General features: G+C 40.1%; 1 protein-coding gene across 5 annotated transcripts in view; it reads left to right on the top strand.

Annotated features, from left to right (window-relative positions):
• MTCL1 (microtubule crosslinking factor 1) overlaps positions 1-20,644 on the top strand; it is a 190,560-nt gene extending 169,916 nt beyond the window's left edge. For 3 of the 5 annotated variants that reach the window (XM_069731064.1, XM_069731062.1, XM_069731060.1), the window contains 5 exons: positions 167-418; positions 8,373-8,669; positions 10,271-10,299; positions 10,516-12,037; positions 19,646-20,644. In XM_069731064.1, the coding sequence (XP_069587165.1) occupies positions 167-418; positions 8,373-8,669; positions 10,271-10,299; positions 10,516-12,037; positions 19,646-19,813 (2,268 nt within the window). In that variant the 3' untranslated portion in view covers positions 19,814-20,644. Of the gene's footprint in view, positions 1-166; positions 419-8,372; positions 8,670-10,270; positions 10,300-10,515; positions 12,038-12,954; positions 13,013-19,645 lie in introns of all 5 variants that reach the window. The other 2 variants (XM_069731065.1, XM_069731063.1) reach the window with 1 other exon arrangement.
• Positions 20,645-21,252: the final 608 nt, after the last annotated feature.

Raw genomic sequence — 21,252 nt, 5'->3', positions numbered from 1 at the left:
ACACTTTTATGAAAGCATTTGTTTTCTATCAAAAAACCATGCTTATTCTGTTTTTTTTTTCAGCATGTATATAGAGAGCAAAGCTAAAATGACCCAATATGAAAGCTCACACTTTTCCGCTTTGTTAAAAGTCTTAAACTCAAAATATTTTTTTTCTTTCTTGCAGTTTGAAACAAAAAAAACAAGAGCGGCAGGAGATTTGAGCCCCGCTGAGAAGAAGGCGTCCTTTAACCTTGAGCGCGATGAGTACAAGAAGCTGCTGGCGGACAGCCACAGGCTGGTGATGGACCTCCGAAGACAAGTCCAACAGAGCGATAAGAACTGGAACCGGGAGAGAGCTGAGCTTCTGGATCGGGTTGACAGAGAGAGGCACGACTGGGAGCAGCAACGCAGGGAGCTCCTGAGAAGAATAGAACAGGTACAGTGCGTGTGTAGACAATTTGTATTTTTGATGATTCATTTTATTATTGAACATTTAGAATACTGTTGGTCAATCCTGAAACCTGAATATTTAAGAAAGTAAAAGTGAGGTTTTGTCTTTCTAAGGAGAATATCTATGTGCATAATTATAGGGCAATTAGTGTGCAGAAAAACATAATTTTTCACATCTCAATTGTTTATTTTCATCAAGTACAAAAATAAATTTTTGACATTTAAAAAAATATATCAGTGACCCATATAGCCCCCCTTCTTTTCATTATCCTAAGCCTTCCATCCATAGAGTCTGCCAGTTTTTTAATCTGTTGATTATCAACTTTTTGGGAAGCCCAATTATCTTACCAAATTCAAGACAGCTGCATCCCTCTGAAAGACTTCTTACAAAGTTATATCTCACTTTTTGCTTATTCTCACTGAGGAAAATAAGCTGAAAATAATTCTGCACAACTTAATAAAGGGAATGGATATCTTTAGGCCGCACGCTCCTCATTACACAAATACACATCACCTGATCTGCCTCATCCAATAAACATTCAAGTTTATACAACTTGAAGTTAGAAAATCTGCATAAAACCAAAGATGTGGTTAAAATACTCACGCGTATACTAATTGTACTCATAGTGAACAAATATATATACTCCAAGTGTCAATGGTCACCTCACAGCTGTAAAAGGCTATCACGAACAGGCTTGGAGCAAGCTACTCCATTTCCCAGAGCCCTGGGATTTCCCTGGCCCTTCACTCTTTAACCCTTACTATCTAGACTTACACACGGGTCCCTGGGCAAGGGTCACAGAGTTAGTTTCTCTTTGGTAGCACAATCTGGCAAAAAGGATAGTCAGGTAGCTGGGTTAAAACCAATAAGGCCACAAAGGTACAAAATTGTAATACAGGAGAAACCTCAATAAAGAAGCCAAGGTCAATACAGGAAAACACAATACTAAACTGGAGCAGACAACACAGACCTCAACCAGGGAAGCACAAACTATAACTGGCAGCTTCCAGCAGTAAGCTGGAAGCTTAAGTAGGGTGTGGTGCTTTCAAATTTTCTTGAGCAGGGAGCTGATAACTCCAGCTGGACAGGACACACACCCATACTGTCAGACTGGACAAAACTGCAGGTTCTAGCCACCTTGGCCTTAGAGGCTGGACAGAGCATGTGACGTCCTGAACTTCTGAATGGCTAAAACATACAAGTACCAGCACCTACGCCTTTAAGGTGTCGTAGCGTCCCTAATCATGAAAGATGCTGGCAACGTGTATGTTTTAGCCATGTCAGAACAAAGAAGGCTGCTAGTTTATGGAGCTGGATTTTACCGCTCTCTTTTCTACAAATGACTATACTACAACCCCTGTCAAAAATTATGGAATCACCGGCCTTGGAGGATGTTCATTCAGTTGTTTAATTTTGTAGAAAAAAAGCAGATCACAGACATGACACAAAACTAAAGTAATTTCGAATGGCAACTTTCTGGCTTTAAGAAACACTAAAAGAAATCAAGAACAAAAAATATGATAGTCAGTAATGGTTACTTTTTTTAACCAAGCATAGGGGTAAAATTATGGAATCACTCAATTCTGAGGAAAAAATTATGGAATCACCCTGTAAATTTTCATACCCAAAACTAACACCTGCATCAAATTAGATTTGCTCATTAGTGTGCATCTAAAAAGCAGTGATCACACCTTGGAGAGCTGTTGCACCAAGTGGACTGACCTTGAATCATGGCTCCAACACGAGAGTTGTCAATTGAAACAAAGGAGAGGCTTATCAAACTCTGAAAAGAGGGTAAATTATCACGCGATGTTGCAAAAGATGTTGGTTGTTCACAGTCAGCTGTGTCTAAAATCTGGACCAAATATAAACAACATGGGAAGATTGTTAAAGGCAAACATACTGGTAGACCAAGGAAGACATCAAAGCGTCAAGACCGGAAACTCAAAGCATTATGTCTCCAAAACAGGAAATGCACAACAAAACAAATGAGGAACGAATGGGTGGAAACTGGAGTCAACGTCTGTTACCGAACTGTAAGAAACCGCTTAACGGAAAAGGGATTTACATACAGAGAAGCTAAACGAAAGCCATCATTAACACCTAAACAGAACAAAACAAGGTTACAATGGGCTAAGGAAAAGCAATTGTGGACTGGGGATGACTGGATGAAAGTTATATTCAGTGATGAATCGCGAATCTGCATTGGGCAAGGTGATGATGCTGGAACTTTTGTTTGGTGCCGTTCCAATGAGATTTATAAAGATGACTGCCTGAAGAGAACATGCAAATTTCCACAGTCATTGATGATATGGGGCTGCATGTCAGATAAAGGCACTGGGGAGATGGCTGTCATTACATCTTCAATATATGCACAAGTTTATGTTGATAATTTTGGACACTTTTCTTTTCCCATCAGTTGAAAGGATGTTTAGGGATGATGAAATCATTTTTCAAGATGATAATGCATCCTGCCATAGAGCAAAAACTGTGCAAACGTTCCTTGAAAAAAGACACATAAGGTCAATGTGATGGCCTGCAACTAGTCCGGATCTCAATCCAATTGAAAATCTTTGGTGGAAGTTGAAGAAAATGGTCCATGACAAGGCTCCAACCTGCAAAGCTGATCTGGCAACAGCAATCAGAGAAAGTTGGAGCCAGATTGATGAAGAGTGCTGTTTGACACTCATTAAGTCCATGCCTCAGAGACTGCAAGCTGCTACAAAAGCTAGAGGTGGTGCAACAAAATACTAGTGATGTGTTGGAGTGTTTTTTTTTGTTGGTTTATCATGATTCCATAATTTTTTCCTCAGAATTGAGTGATTCCATCATTTTTCCCCTATTCTTGGTTAAAAAAAAGTAACAATTACTGACTACCACATTTTTAGTTCTTGATTTCTTTTAGGCTATGTTCACACCTTGCGTCGGGTCCCTGCGGGTTCTCCCGCAGCGGATTTGATAAATCTGCAGGGCAAAACAACTGCGGTTCTCCCTGCAGATTTATCGCGGTTTGTTCCGCGTTTTCCGCTGCGGGTTTCCGCCTATACTATTGATGCTGCATATGCAACAATATGCAGCATCAATAGTAATGTTAAAAATTATAAAATCTGGTTATACTCACCCTCTGATGTCCGGAGCTCCTGGGCGCTGCACCCGGCGGTCCGGTTCCTAAGATGCTGTGGGAGAAGGACCCTTCGTGACGTCACGGTCATGTGACCGCGACGTCACCGCAGGTCCTGGTCGCACAGCAACTCTGACCGGACAGCCGCGTGCAGCGCCCAGGAGCTCCGGACATCAGAGGGTGAGTATAACCAGATTTTTTATTTTTTAACCCCAAATATGGTTCCCAGGGCCTGGAGGAGAGTCTCCTCTCCTCCACCCCGGGTACCACCCGCACATTATCCGCTTACTTCCCGCAACGTGGGCACAGCCCCATGCGGGAAGTAAGCGGTTCAATGTATTCCTATGGGTGCAGAATCGCAGCGATTCTGCACAAAGAAGTGACATGCTGCGGGTTGTAAACCGCTGCGTTCCCGCGCGGTTTTTCCCGCAGCATGTGCACAGCGGTTTGCGGTTTCCATAGGGTTTACATGTTACTGTAAACGCTATGGAAACTGCTGCGGCCCCGCAGCATCAAAATCGCGGCGGTTCCGCGGTAAAAACCGCTAAGTGTGAATATAGCCTTAGTGTTTCTTAAAGCCAGAAAGTTGCCATTTGAAATGACTTTAGTTTTGTGCCATGTCTGTGATCTGCTTTTTTTCTACAAAATTAAACAACTGAATGAACATCCTCCAAGGCCGGTGATTTCTTAATTTTTGCCAAGGGTTGTATGCAGCCAGTCAGTTTTTAGTTTTTATTCCAATGTGGCTTTTGTTGGTACATGTATTTGACTATTCACGTGACCAGTAGTTGATTCTTGTGAGAAAAAAAACCAAACTATAATTTTAGCACATTAATGTATTTTGCTTGTGTAAAACATAAATCATTTTGATGAGATTTATCTTTAATGGCAAAGGGTGGTTTGAGGAATGAAATAAAAGTGCAGAATGTTACTGTAACACAATTATAGGGTCTCAGAAGACACAAATTATGATTTCCCTCCAGATGGGCTTTTTTCCTTAGTTTAGTAGTTACACGTTCATGGAAAGTTATATTTTAAATATCCCCGTTTCATCTTATGTACTTTAAAAACCTCATATTACAAACATTTTAATGTAACGTTAGAACTTCGGATATCCTTATACCGGAATATCAGGGTAAGAATAGCCAGGCGTATCTGTGTGCTTCTTCTGAATATAGGTCGCTGAGTCTTACATCAGTAGAAAACTTTGATACGAGCATTTATCACCTAACCAATCTTGGCATTGTGCTCTCTGGGGTTTCTTAAAAGCAGCTTATAGGAAAGTGAATATCAGCTGGTAAAGCATTTTGTGGGCATAGAAATGTGGGAACACAGGTCTGACCTCGCACACTTAACATTGCCAAATACAGAAGCAGCACTTTCTCTATTTTGACCTTGTTCCATCAGTACAGTTTGCTGAGGTTTGTCTCTTTATATTATATATACCTGTGTCCTGGTGACAGGTTCTCCTTAAGGGTGATTAAGGTGAGGTCTACTTAGGCCAAGTATTTATGATTTTATAACATATGGACATCAAAGTAAAATTTTAACCGTACGTTTTTAATGATATTTTTCAACAATATATTGTAGCAGCATTAAAACAGGATAGAAAAATAAAGTTAGCCCAGACAGTTATAAGAACAATATATTCAATACTATAGACATCCAAAAATGTTAGACTACAAATTCAGTTCCACAATCTATATTAACATCTAAAAGACTAATGTGCAATCTACAATCCATAGAGGTTTCTTCAGCCCTACTTGAACAAGAATATTTTATGAACCTTTTTTTGTGTATTCAGGCTGAAATTATATTTAGAAAAGAGCGATTTATTCATCCTAAACTGGGTTTTCTAATTTTATCTAGATGGTGCTTAAAGCGGGTTTGCCAGTAAATTTTGCAGTCCTGGTTAAAGAGGACCTGTCATCTGATCAAAACTGGCCAATGTTTGTCCTTATTTTATTGCTGATGCTCCCAAATATGCAGTTTTTTGTTTCTTTTAAATCGGCCATATGGCTTCAGAGATGTGTGCCTTTTTATTAGTGCAAATTGTTATGGTAGTCTTTACCAAAATTGGTTTATACACTATTCTCCATATGTTTCTTTTAATAATTATACTGTGAGCAATGCTTCCTTAGTAGAGACCATAAAATTAGCAATAGTTAAAAAGGCCCATTCCTTTGGAACCATACGGCGGATTTAAAGGAAATATATCAGCATGTTTTTGCTATATAATCTGAGAGCAGCATAATGTAGGGGCAAAGAGCCTGATTCCATGAATGTCTCACTTGCTTAACTATTTACTGTAGTTTCAATGCAATCAGTGTTTTATTAGCAGAAGATTATCACTGCTGGACTATGTATCTAAGTAGCTACTCTGTATAATCCCGCCCCCACTGATTGGCAGCTTGCTGACAATGCAGAGTGTACAAAAGAGGCTGCCAATCAGGTGTGTGGGCGGGGTTATATACAGCTCAGCATTCTGAGCACTTCTACATCTCAAGCAGAGAAAACAGATATCCTATTAAACCTGCATCAAACAGTTCAGTAAGTGATACATCGCTGGAATCGGGCTCTCTGTCCCTACATCATGCAGATCTCAGATTCCATTGCAAAAAACTCAGGGAAGCAGCAGAAATAAAATAAGAACAAAAACTAGCCACTTTGACCTAGTGATGGAATCACTCTTAGGCCCCTTTCACACATCAGTTTCTTTGCTATCAGTTGTAATGCGTTGAATTTTGAAAAAAAACGAATCCGGCGACTGATGCCACCGTATCCGTTTTTTTCTCATAGACTTGTATTAGCAACAGATTGGCCTCACGTATCATCCGTCGTTCGCCAGATCCGTCAAAAATTGTCCGACGAACAAGGTAAAGTTTTTTGTGTACGTTGAAAAATCTGAAAGCGACTGATCCGTCGCTGTCCGTCGTTTGCTCAAATGGAAGCCTATGGGCGCCGGATCCGTCAAATGACAGAATCCGGAAAAGGATTCCATTTTTTTTAACTGAGCATGCTCCAATTTATTTAGGATCCAATTAGCCAGATTCGCTAGTCGGATCCATCGAAAAAATGAATCATTCGCATCAGTTTTTCACAATCTGCGACAGATCCGTCGAGCCAATGGGTTGTGACTGAAGGCAAAAAACTGATGTGTGAAAGAGACCTTAAGAAGGACCTATCACTAGCGATCTACTTATGCCAAACAGCTCCAAAAAATGTTTGATTGCTGCAATACTTCTAGCTGGTGTGCAATGTAAACCTTGACCCCACTGTGAAACTGCAATTTTAAAGTCGTAAATTTTGTGTTTATATGGTATTTGTGTGATTAATAAAGTGATTGTCTACTACTCGGACAACCCCTTGTCAATCACCATAGTTCCCCACATAATATAACAGCTTCAACTCACCTTCGGCACTGACTCCATTCCAGCGATGTTGGCACCTTTTCTCCCAAGGCTTGCATAACATTGTTATTTCACGCGAGCTCTGCAGCCAACCAGCGGCCGCTTTCGCTCTCACTTCCTTTGGACACAGCTGACATCCATAAGAAGTCAGAGAGCAGCAACAGTTTTGTGTAAAGGAAGTGAGGAGGAAGCTGCTGTTGATAGACAGCAGGGCTTGTGTGACATAGCAATGCCACATGAGCCCTGAGAGAGCAGTCTTCTACATCGCTGGGATGGCACCCACATTAGAAGTGATTATATCTGCTATTATTTTACGTGGGGGAACAATGGTTATTGAGAATGGGTTGTCCGAGTAGTGGTCAATCCCTTTAAATGGGTCAACATACTTTTGTAAATCAATAGTACAAGCGAATGTAAGAAACTTTGTAATATATCTTATCAGGGTATTCTGCTTCTTTCTCCACTTATGAGCCACTTCTTCCCCTGCCTCCTGATGTTACCATCCACTCTGAATAAAAGAGCTCAACTGCATTTTGATCAGCCGAACACAGACTGCGAGCACAGTGAAGTATTAGATTACACAGCCTGTTATATTCTGTACAGAGTGGAGTGGAGGAGCAGAGTGAGGAAACAGGCTGAGGGAGACACAGAAAATTGTGCTGAGCTTTCTAACAAGTGTTTGACCTCAGTGCTGGATTCACATTTACACAGCTCAGTACTTCTGTATATTTCCTCCATGTTGCTACTGTTGCTTCTGTCTGTATTATAAATAGATTGTGAACAGAGTCAGAATAGGCGGCTTCACAGGAGTGCCAAGCTGGTGATGGGAGTTTTTTAGTGCAGATAGCATGCTGCAGCTCCGTCCGGATTCCTCAGAAGAGAATAAGACTGGATGAAGTAAAAAAAGGACCGGTCATATGGAGCGCAAGCAACACAATTCAGCTGGTATTAAAAAGTCTTCATGAATATTAATATTCATTCAGTTAACTGCCACCTGACGAAGACGGAACTATTCCGTTGAAACGCATTGTGGAAATATTAAATGAAGACTTTTTAATACCAGCTGAACTGTCGCTTGCGCTCCATATGACCGGTCCATTTTTACTTCATCTTGTATTATAAATAGGGAATTTAGAGTAAGAATACCATAGTACATAGTAGCTAGTCTGCACCTACCAGCTCAAAGTCAACTGCAAATTATGAGACACCCTACAGCAGAGAAAGCTAAAGAAATGTATATAATGGCTAGAAAGCTTGTTGTTCTTTATAGACACGGGACAGTTTATTTTGGAAAAGAAAAATGAAAGCACGTTTATTAAGTTTTTGTATGTTACTCTGTATAAACAATGTTTTACCTTAAAAATATTTTTTCGGTTGGGTAATCTTAATATATTAATATATTTTCCAGCTTCAAAAAGAATCGAGCCCCCGAAAAACAGACCCTTTCCTTGGTGACGAAAGTGATGGCGCAGTCGCTCAGTACTTGTCCACGGCCACACTGCCTAGGTCCCAGGCACATGCGGCCAGGTCATTTTCTGATTCTGATGAAATGCCATTTGAAGAACAGTTCGTTCCCAAGTTAAGAGGGACTGACCGATGCTCTGGCTCCGAGAACCTCTTCCTTGATGCACTTTCTCTGGATTCTGCTGACGAGGCCGATTTGCCTCAGCCACGCAAACTGGAGCGTGATAAGTTCTCCGCTGAGGTAATGCGTCTTTTCTCTTGCTGCTCCAATTTTGGCCACAGAATATAGATGGATTTACCTCACAGTACTGCACTGAAATGCATCGACCAATGATTCCTATTTGCGCCCTGAACTTTACGGCCTTCCTGTGTGTACACTTTTGCAGCGTTGCCTTTAATCTATGTACTGTACTTTTGTAGATTCTTATATTTCCATGCTTTTATAGTCTTTTAGAAGTTGGAATCTGTTTTGTCTGTTAAAATAAACTGGTTAGTACTTTTATGTTTTCTTGAACTGAGTTTGTGATATCTTGTATGTTGATTGTTATCGAATTAAGCTGCTCATACACATGGGATCACGACCTCCTGATTCCCCCATACACATGAGCGTTCTGCTCGGCCAAACATTCATGTGTTTTTAATGGGGAGAGAGGAGAAAGCTGCTAGCAGACACGTCTGGCAGAGACTTATCTCCCCTAAGGAGCAGCAGATAGTCGTCCGGTCCCACTGCAATTGGCAGGTTCGGACAACTTTCACCTAATGTGTATGGAGGTCTTTAGCCTATCCAACTATTGCCCTACTGTTTCTTATTTGTGTGTGACTGGAATGTCAGAATTCTGCTGAGAGGCATAACAAGGAGTCCTCCATATTTCTTACATGTTCAGTTCCTATCCCAAACACATACAATGCACCTAAATCAGCCGCATGCAGAATGTTGATTTTCAGAGAAGTAAGTATAGCCATGAAGCAGCACAACCTAATGTAGATGGGACCTTAGGTGCTTGTTCCAAAAGACTCACTGTCATCGGATGACGATCTACTGTTTATGGTGGCCTCTTGACTCTCCTCCATGCTCAGATAATGAAAGAAACTCTCAATATTTTTGTTATCCGGGGAGATAACTAGCTGACATAAGTGTCTGGCAATGGCTTTAGCCTACCATACCAATTAGATGCCTGTTGGTCAGCAGCTTTCTCATCCGACTCTCCCATGCACAAGAACACTCATTAAGTCAAATGCTCCTGTGTTCTCTATGAGAGAGGTGCTGCCAGACTTCTCTGTTGCTGGCTTATCTCCGGTAGAACAAAAGGATTGGTAGTCTGAAATTGTCCACCCCATATCTTTAACTCCTCTAACAATTGTCCAGTCCCCTATACCTTTTTATATTGTAAGCCAATCCCATCGATATCAGCGGATTTGGCCAACACTAGTTTATTTCCTAGGCTTTATCCCGTTTTCCCTTTCAGAACACATGCACGCTCGGCCAAGCATGTATGTGTATGGTGGAAGGGAGGGGTTAAGAGACATAAAAATAGGGTATGGTTGGCTGTACTTCCATGGTCTACTGCCCCTAAACACCTTCCACCTTTTGCCATCTCATAAATCTTGTTCTATGGCTATAAATACCCAGCTCAAAACTCAAGGTGAATGTTTATGGCATACTAAGACAATTTCTAAATCTAGCAGAATCTCTGAAATGTTTGACATTTAGTCTGGCACCTTTGTTAATCCAAAAGGTAAAGTATATCAATGGACACTGCTTCCTAAGAATATATGTGTAATGCGACATTTACATGGTCACTGACAAATAAGCCTATAACAGTATGTTGCTTATTATTGCAGGAAGATTTGCAAAAAGGAGGACTGCAGAGGTAAGTATTCGTACTAAACGTGTAAGAAACTCATCATTTGTGTCAATCAGTCTGCATGAGATTTCATTATATGTGTTGTATAGATCTCTAAGTGGAGTTTCATGTCTACTTTTCTGGTCTCCTTACATTTCATGCATGTTTTACTCCTCTGTGTATTCAAACACTTCTAAGGATGACGCCAAATTTCTTAATGATAGCATGCCCTTTGTCTTATAGGGTCATGTCTGTTTCCTCCATGTCTGAATTTCATCGATTAATGGACAGCTCTCCTTTCCTTCCTGACAAGAATTTAGATCTTTCTGGAGACAAGGATGAATTAACTCCTCCCTTGTCTCCTGATGACCTGAAGTACATTGAAGAGTTCAACAAGAATTGGGATTATAATAGTGTGGGTCAAGGTGACAAAGTCATGAGAGCAGGTGGGGAAAGAGCAGGAAATAGAAAAGTGGAGTCCAAGTCACCATCTGAAACATTCCAGTCGTCTTCATGGTTTCTTACTACCAGTGTGACTATGACAACAAACACAATGACCAGTCCTGAACACTGCCTGAAGCAGTCTCCGAGAAGCCACAGTGTTGCAGAAAGAATGGGGGTCAGGGTTTTCCATAGTCCACCTTTGGTTCGTAGGTTTGATAAATCTGTCATTAATGGCAATGAAGAGATGAAACCAATAGAGCCAGATTTACTTTTCTCTACACCTAAAGTCAATGGAAATGTTTCTGAAGGAAAAAATGGCACTACTGAGGTGTTTGGGAGATGGCCATGTGATCGTAATAATCAGCATAAAGACTTTTTAGAGAGTGGTTTACACCCAATGGATCGACCAGTTTGCACTACTGTCAGTTTTGCGTCTTCGTTGCACAGTATAGAGTTGTCAAGAAACATGAGTGATGACATGAAAGAAGTTGCCAATTCTGTAAGGAATGCCATCCGTACAAACCCAGTAGAATCTCAATTTAGAGACATTGCTTGTCAGACCAATGGTTTAAAGAATGCAGGAACACAAACCAATAAAACCATTAGTGTTGGCTTGCAAACCGAAGCTTTACGAAGCATTACCAGCAGTCCACACAAGTGTCTGACACCAAGAGGTGGTTGTACCCCTATTTCTTCACCCTCTCGTAATTTGAGGAACAGACAAGTTGCTCCAGCTATTGAAAAGGTGCAAGCAAAGTTTGAGCGTAGTTGTTGTTCTCCAAAATATGGCTCACCAAAACTGCAGAAGAAACCTTTAACCAAAGCAGATCAGCCAGCCAATCGTGTCACTTCAGGTACACCCCAAAGAGGATTCAGTGAGTCTGCCTGGGCCAGATCAACAACGACAAGAGAGAGCCCAGTTCATACAACTATCAACGATGGTCTTTCAAGTCTGTTCAATATTATTGACCACAGCCCAATAATTTGTGACCATTTGCAAAAAACATCAAGGCCAAGTAGCAGATCTCGGTCAGCAGAAGCCCGACCAGAGTGTGGGACCATGTCTGAAGTATGCATTGATGGGAGGGGGAGGTCACCAAGTCCTATTCGCATTACTATAGACCTCCAAAGGGATCAGTACACTGATGTCAGCTATAGTAGGCAAGACCTCTCTGCTCCTCCAGGCTTCTCGCTGACGGAAAATGCTGCCAGAATTCTTAGCAAGAAACTTTTTGAGGATCAACCTCCAGATAGTCCAACGAGAGGCTACACAGCCAACACTGCTGCTGAACTGTTAAAAATTGAGCAAGCATCTATTGAGGTAAGAGATTTATGTGTGTAGCATTGTAGTTTTTAGAAAAATATTTGATCAATGCAAATTGGTGAACAAACCATCTTTTAGTCTACTAGGCAGAATGTATTTTCTTATAAAGTATAATCTGCTGTGAAAATTACAATGTGTCATGTAAAGCTCTTCCCAGTGTTTGAGAAGAAAAGGTCTATCATTTCTGGAAAATATTGTTGCTTAGTTCCGATAATTCATTCTTACATTATCCTTTAAAACGTAGATAATAAAAGAAAATGTTTGACGGGGGGGGGGGGGGTCAGTTTACTTCCCATAATCCACTAGAGCCGACAAACAAGCCGTGTATTTAACCATTAGCCTAATGAGTGTTGGAGCTCTTTAGAAACAGTTGAAAACCAGTAATCAATAAGGAGCAGATTGGCCACAAGCTGGAAATGCTGACTATAGTATGGTTTATCCAAAAGATTACCAATTGGGAAAGACATGGCTTTAGATTTGCCTATGACTCTGAAAAGTTTAATTTCTTTTATTAACTATTTTCCAACATACAGTACAATGAGTAACATAGTGATGTTGTGGTCGGTAGGGTCTGCCCAATGTAAATTCAGTATAGGCTGGGTGTTTCACAATGGCTGTGATATGTCTAACCTCAGTCTTGCTGGTAAAAATTGTCTTCTAGAGATGCTTGTTGGCTTTCATATGATGTTTTATTAGGTTGACTTTCAGTAGATCTTGGTTGTAGTCCAGTCCATGTGTGTAGCACATTCTTTGCAACTAACAATATCACTGTTATTTCTTTCTGGTAACTCTTCCTTGCAACAGCTTTTAGCAACGTGGAATTGTCCATCTACAGGAAAAAGACAACTAATTCTGATGATTTGCTTTAATGCAGTCTTCAATCTGTTTGCTTTCTTTCTGTCTATCCTGTCTAGAATCAAACTGTCTTACTAACTGCCCCCTGGGGACTCTAACTATGCCTGCTGCACAGCTGTAAGTTTTCATTTATTCTTCGTTTCCACTTAATATTTTTTATCTTACTCTCAAACCTTTGAATACTGTTTTGAAGCACAGCCAAAAATACATGGATTTGGGCACATAGGTGTAGCCATCAAAGCTATCCCTAGGTGCTCTTGGCTTTCCCAGTGTTCACAGCGATCACTTTATAAGTCAGTACTTTAAATATAGATACCTCTGGCAACTGTTATTTATAAACCCAATGTAGGAGAGCATGGAAGAAGGAGTCTAAGGAGGGTGAAATCAGACCAGGCTGGACAGCAAATTGTAGCCAGATGCAGGCCCTGTGTACAGCTAATCTTACAAGAGCAGCAATGTGTAAAGAACAATAGACTGCCCTTCTGTCTTCAACAATAAAGGCTAAAAGTGTTCGAACCCTTAAGCAACCCTTAGGCTGCCGTCACACTAGCAGTATTTGGTCAGTATTTTACATCAGTATTTGTAATCCAAAACCAGGAGTGGAACAAATAGAGGAAAAGTATAATAGAAACATATGCACCACTTCTATATTTATCACCCACTCCTGGTTTTGGCTTACAAATACTGATGTAAAATACTGACCAAATACTGCTAGTGTGACGGCAGCCTTATGCAACTCTTGTTCTCCACTTAAAATGTTAAAATTCTTCTCCATCATTCCCATGAGACCATAGTTTTTTATTGTTATTATTATTTAAATGACTGAGACAACACTACAATCCTACACCGTGTGTTATGTTAAAATACTACACCACTCAATATATCGTATTATAATATTAATCGATGGTTAATCCAGGACCCATGTGACTATTGCACTTAAAAAATTCCTGCTGCTGCTTCTGTATTTTCATTGTTCACCTGCCTAATGAACACAATGCCTGACGGAGTGGTCTAACTGGGCAAATTTTGGGGTAATTTATACATTTTATTTCAATACTACTTATTTTTATAGAGAATAGATGCCTATTTGGATAATGCAAGGAGCTGCATACACAATGTTTACACAGGCAGTATCCGGCCCCTGTGCACTGAAATCTAATTAGCAGGAAATGTCAAATGGTGATTACAGCAACAAAGTAGATTTTTTCACCAGGGGTATCAATGTAATCAGTATTACAGCACCATTACAGCTATGTTTACTTTCCATTGCAAAATGGTGCTGACTGGTTCTCTTTAAGGACTCGCTCACACTGGCAAGTAGGTAGTGTATAACTCGGACTAATGCTATCCGATGTTTCATTGGATAGCACTCGCTCCAATGTTTTACTTTGGGGAAATGGCGACTAGCGTTTTTTTTTCTCATGCCAAGTTGGCACGAGAAAAATATAGCTATATGCTGAGATTGTCAGCGTATATAGTGAACAGTTGCGCACCCATACAAGTCTATGGATGCATGCAAGACATCGGACTGCACTCAGATGTCATCCAAGTGAAGTCTGATATAGGCCGACTGGTAAGTGAGCTGCATACAAATCGGTTGTATAATGTTAGTGCCCTCCCATATCGAAGAGTCCGCAGAATAATATCCTGCCCTCCAGTGACAATAAAATTATCATGTCCTAGTCTAAACTGCAAAGCTAAAAGTTAGCTGCTGAAAACAGGATTGCCCATTCCATTGTGGGTGGTCCGGATGGAGTATTTTATTATATGGCTAGTCACATAAAAACACCACCAGTGAAAAAGTGTGTAATTTCCTAATAATAAATGATGGCATTATATAATGTACGATGCTATAATACCACTACTACACAAGCCCTCAGTGCTGTCCTCGTAATTGGAATATTCTCATTGGAGACCTTTCTATTTGGGTTGCTCATAGTCTTCTCTCTTTGGCTTATTGCTTTGCTGCATGCAGTTTTTGTCATTGTCTCCTTCATTTCCATGGATGAAGTAACTATTAGACATTTCTCTTCTGCTTTGTCACATGCTGTCCATGTTTTCATGTTAATCAGTAAATTCGGTCATTTAAAGATTAAAAAAAGAGTATTGGGTTCCCATAATTGTTATAATGTGAATTGTTCTGTTGTGTGGCTAAATCAAAGGGGTTGTCTGGTGACATCAAGTCATCAACTGGATAGGTGTTAAGTCATTTCACAAGTGGGAGTCCGAGCGTTGGAACCCGCACTGATCGGCACAACCAGGCACCTCGGTGCTAGACTATACCTGACCTCCGCCTCATTCATTCTCTATGTGGCTGCCAGGAAAAGCTGAGGTCAGCACTCTGCAGCCCCATAGGGAATGAATGGAGCAGAAGTCAGGAATACGCATTGCAGCTCCACTGAAACAGGTATGAGTGCTTCGTTCCGCCGATCAACATTGGCCACAATGGTCAGCCCTGCTTGGGTTAATAAATTATCCCCTATTCTGTGTTTTTAACCAACAACCCTTGTAAGCACATTGATATATTATCATAGTTGTGATACTGCGCCCATAAACTGGATCCACACGGCCCTACCATATCTCTGCAAGCCCCATATGAAGTGTGTAGCTCCATTTAGTATCACAGCGCTATTTTCCTTAAAATGATACCATAGTTTAACGCCCATGAAGTGCCTATACCTCTAATGTGGGATCGCTGCTAAAAAAAAATTGTGAAGATATTTGCAGATTGTCTAATTTGTGTGAGATCGGATCGTATAATATCCGTGTATCCATGGCTGATGTTACAAGTATCTTCTCAGTTGGATGCAATTTCTAAGTGTTCCCGATTTTGTACACAGATTAGTAGACTGCATGGATGCGAAGTTTACCAGCACTATGAAATAAACAATAAAACATTCACTTAAAGATACCTCCAGTGATCGGGTTTAGAACCTTCCACCTTAGTGTGTAAAGGCAAGATGTTAACACTGAAATGAAGCTGTAGCCTTCTATGCTGCTTATTAATAAACAGGCTGCAAGCTTCATTTATATCAATAAAGGAGCGAGCATGGGCAGACTTGCATTACTGCAGCCCTTGTTTCCCCTCTATGCTCATAGAGGTAAAGATGAGGTTAAAATTAATTAAAAATTGTGATCAAACGGGGAACTAAAAGTACTTTGTGTCTGTAGAGAAAATCTTTCACTTAGTAAAGTCCTGTGATCACAGCAGCGTGTACACAGTTATTCTTTCCTAGCAGCGTAAAGGCGGATATGATGGAAAGACCCCTCAAACACACAGCGGTTGAGGATATAAGGGTAAGGCCAGACAGCGCAGTTATGAAGTGGATGATGCTGTAGTAAATATGAAGCATGCGGTGTTTGCTTGTCACTGGAGGTATGCTTTACTCTAGCCCCTCATTTAACATTTCCTTGATTGATAACTGTATCTGATCATCACATTGTGTTTTGTCTTTCTTCCTTCACTTTCTGCAAGTTTCTTTATTCCCATTGTTCGGCCTAACAATTCACTTGACTGTTCTGGATTTCTGTCTAACTGGCCATTTTACTAAACTAACACCATAACAATCTTTGTTTTCTTCTTTCTTGTTGCTCAGAATGTCTTTTGTGATCTTCCTGGTGTCTGTGATCACCCGGTGTTTGGTATTTGTCACTCCTGGAGGTTATTTCTCAAGCTGTTCTGCACATTACAAGGCTTATATTTCAGGCTGCCCACATTTATTAATACATTGCATTACAGCAGTTCCCTAATGTTTACTTATTTCAATCTATCTCATAAAAAGCTTCCTTTGCCTACTCCTTTCTGCTTTTTAACAGGTTGTGTGCTGATTTATAGGCAGAATATAAGCTTCTGTTGGTGGCAGCCTGTCTTCTGCTGTATTTTCATAGCAACAATGAGGAACTAGATTTTTCCAACAAATTTTCTTACTGCTTCACAATTTTAAAGTCCATTGTTCCCCATTAGATGTTGGTCCAAGTAACTAACAAAAAAATTCTAATTTTTGTGGTATAAAAAAAAAAGAATGAGATATGTGATCCCAGCCAACAATTATCAGCTTGACACATAATCCGTCCTTGTGGGTCCTAATCGTTTAGTATAAGTTGCCTGTGTTGGTATGTCATGCTATATAATGGATGCCCATATTTTGAATGCCAAGAATGCCACTTTAATAATTGCCTTTTACTTTGACCTGTTTTCATTCGACGATAAATGTTATTGTTCATTACCACTGTCAAATAATTTTTTACAACTCTGTATGCCCTTATATTTGTTCTCATCAGAAAGCCTTATGTTAGGCTATGATTTAACTCGTTCGTTATCCATGCGTTCATATACTTTTATTCCCACCAGTCTAATGAAATGGAATATTTCATTTGTTTTTATTTAATTAATGTGTTTGTTCTCATTTTTAAATGTGAAGCTTTTCACTTTGTAATTGAAAAAAAAACTTCCCTAGTATACTCTTCCTTGCTGTTTTTTAAGGGTTTGTGCCTTATGGCTGCTTAGATCAGTGGACAGAGAAATGTCATTACAGTCTCCAAGAAGTGATTAAACTATCCCCAACCCTAGAAACTTGGAGTAACATGGTAGAGGGCTATGAAGCATCATTTGCTTAGCGATTATATTAAATCTTACCGTAATTATATGATTCTGCTCATTCTGTCCAGGTCTACACAGCAAAGTTTTTATTGCCTATTTATACTTGGAACATTTCAAGTAATAAAAACAAATATTCCCAAATATTTTTTTTAAATAAAAACCTGTTTAAAGTAATATAACTGACTGATTACAATATAATGTAATATATTGTCTGCTTTGGCATCACAGGACCATTACGGAAGAGTCCTAATGCTTAAACTGCATCTCCTCTGGAGCTCTGCGTTTCAGTGTTGTTGTGCCAATAACCCCATTGCACTGACATGCCTTACATAGTACCTATCACCAGGTTGTAGCTCACCTTTTTATTTTAAGAAAACAATGGCCAGCCGCATGATTTTACAAAATATGATGCATTAACACAAATGCAATGAAGTGTCCCTAATGCCAGTCTAAAGAATCCAACTTTAAACTGGGGTCTGAACTTCCATGTTGTGAGTGCTGCCATGCAAAACTTGACCCAACAACCCTCTGCTGGCCCCGTCACTGTGAAAGCGCGATATCTGGCAAGTTATTGTGAGATCTCACACGATGGACATTATAACTGCTTTGTAAAAGATATGGCAGCACTTTCACATTCGAGGGAATCTGTCAGGAGGTTTTTGCTATGTAATCCTGACAGCAGCATTAGATACTAATAGAGACCATGATTTCAGCGACGTATCTCTTAAATTACTGGGTGCAGCAGTTGTGATAGTCACAGTTTTCTTTACTACAGAGCTAGCAGAGCTCAGATTGTTGAGCTGTGTATAACCCTGCACACGCTATAACTATCTGTCTCAATTGTATAGTGACATAGAGCTACTAATCAGTGCTGGGGGCGTGGTTGGACTAGGAGGAACAAGGTCAGGGATAATCTCCTGCTGATAAAACGCTGATTGTATGGACCAACCAAAACATAGCCCAGTAAGTGACACATCACTGTAATTGGGGTCTCAACTCTTACATTAGGGTGCACTCAGACTACATAGCAAAACCCTGCTGACAAGATTCCCTTTATTGGGATATCCCACAACCCATATGTTAGAACCCAAATTATACTAGAACGTTTGGTCCTTTAACCTGGTATTAAGAACACTCCTGATCAATTTTGTTGATAGGTTATATTTAATAAAATGATCTGTCTACTGTATTGCTGCCAACTGTTTTCTTAAATTAAAAAGGGCAGCCACAGACAGGTGATAGGTACTTTTCAAAGATTTTAACCTCTGTGTAAAAAAAAAAGAAAAAAATAAGTTTCCATTGTAATTAGTATCAGGGAACGGCCATATATGACGTAAAATTGTTAGTTTCTAAAATGTCCCCTACCTTCCAATTGTATACATGTAGAATACTATTAGACATTTAAATGACTTTTAATATTATTTATATTCCTACTATACATTGAGAATAAATCAATTTCTATGTGCAATACTGCAGTAGGGGCAGTCAAAATGCAAAATCTGCCTTTCACATATTACTTCTACTTAGTACTAAACATCAAAAACAATCAGTACAGGAGAGACACATTAGGAATGTATCAAAAATGTGTCCATAGCAATCAGTAAAGTTCAGTCTCATTTCTCTATGGATCTTGGAGCATATGTACTCACACTTTTAGGTTTGCAGAATAGATCTGGAATTTGTGTGGTTTCTTCAGGTTCCATAATCTGACGAGTATCGCTCACACAATAAAAGCTGTGCACACCTGTAAAAAAAATTCTTTTTTTTGTTTTAAAATATTATTCTGCCACCATAATACACATGGCCAGTTGTTGTTTTTTTTATATTTTTGTACAGAAGTTGGATATAAATGAAGTTTATTTAGGTGTTAAATACCCTAGAGCAGTGTTCCCCAACTCCGGTCCTCAAGAGCCACCAACAGGTCATGTTTTCAGGATCTCCTTAGTATTGCACAGGTGATTGAATGCTTGCCTGTCCATGTGATGCAATTATCACCTGTGCAATACTAAGGAAATCCTGAAAACAAGACCTGTTGGTGGCTCTTGAGGACCGGAGTTGGGGAACACTGCCCTAGCCTAGAGCAATGCTGCCACGCTTCTACGGATTATGTGATGACTCTCATTATGTCTCCCTCATCTTATGTTGCAAAGGAACTGCCTTGTGCTGCGTTAGCTCCGTCCTTAGAACCTAGCTTCTCCAGACCAGAGAGACCAGCGAACCGGCGCCTGCCTTCCAGATGGGCTTCACATTCCCCGACTGCCTCCCGAGCTCCTTCTAGTAGCAATCTGCACGAGGAGCAGGGAACCCAGGAACCTTGAGCAGAGGGAAAGGAGAACCGACGCCATCTTGCATGAACTATCAGTCATACAGCCCAGTATGTGATCAGCCAGGACCACACGGACATCACAAGAGGAATGCTGCACGCAGTAGCTGAATGTCCGCGCCGTCACACATCTGGTGGAAACATATGACGTGTCTGTATGAGATGATCATGATGAAATTCCCATTGTTTTTTGTTTTGTTTTCCTGCAACATCAAGTTATCAGCAGATTAAGCAACATAGGAAGAAAAATTCTGTTTTCCTCAGTGCTGGGCTGCCTTTAGTCTTTATTTTATTCTTGCACAGTTTACTTTGTTTTTATATGTTCCTTTATTTTTTACTATCTGTTGCTGCAGTCACTTGTTATTATTTGTACCATCAGTGTTATCAGATAGGATGAGGACAGGGCTTCATGTTATCTGGAGCTGTAGTCAAAGCAGTGGAAATGAAATGTATTTTAGAAATCAAGGAAGAAAATCAGCAAAAAAAACCTGTATGCAAACCAAGCTGTATCAGCGGATAGATGATGCAGGCACTTGTGTGCATGTACATAACTTCTCCCCTGTACTGTACCGTCCTTCATAAGAATGAATCAGAGATAAGTGTTATATTGTTGTGAATTTATGTACTGTAATTTTATTGTTAGTTTTTCTTGCACTGATGACACAGGAAATGAATTTTTAAATTACTGTCCACCAGCCGTGTACGTACAAATCTCTGTGACGTTTCATGTAGAAAAGCCAAGGCGTAATGAAATGTAATAGATTGCACTGAGAGGTATGTACCAGGCCGTGCTGAGATGGCAAATAAAATATTTAACATTTAGAGAGGTTTGGGGGTTGGCGTTTTTTTACTTTCTCATCATTAAAAAGAAAACACAATATATTTATATACATTATAATCTCCCTTTTGGCCTCAGATCCAATGCAGCACATTGTAATTAGGTCACCAGGTTTCTATTACCCCAGCTGATAGGTTAGAGCAGAGACCGTGATTCCAGTGATATGTCACTTACTGAGCTGCTTGCTGCAGTTTTGAAATCACTGTTTTTCTGCTGCAAATATTCAAGGTCCTTGAATGTTGAGCTCTATATAACCTCGCCCACACCACTCATTGGAAGCTTTCTGTGTACACTGTGCATAGGTAGAAAGTAGCCAGATCAGTGGTGGGTATGGTTATACAGAACTCAGTAAAGTGGAGGACTACGTAACTGCAGGTTTACTAATCCTTTAGTGATAGTATCTCTTTTTTTCCAACAGGAGGCTATCAAAACTACAGCAAGTAGCTCACTACGTGACACATCACTGGAATCAGGGTCTATGTCTCTATGCTGCTCTCATAATAGGTTGTAAAAACCTGGGGATAGATTCTTTTCAAGGCTGTTTTCCAGGCAAAATGGTCATCTATAGTTTTCTAAAACAGCTCTACACCCATCTA

Source organism: Ranitomeya imitator, chromosome 6 (genome assembly GCF_032444005.1).
Source record: "Ranitomeya imitator isolate aRanImi1 chromosome 6, aRanImi1.pri, whole genome shotgun sequence".
Classification (NCBI taxonomy): Eukaryota; Metazoa; Chordata; class Amphibia; order Anura; family Dendrobatidae; genus Ranitomeya; species Ranitomeya imitator.
Note: the sequence above shows the minus strand (reverse complement) of the source record. Positions and strands in the feature narration are given on the sequence as shown.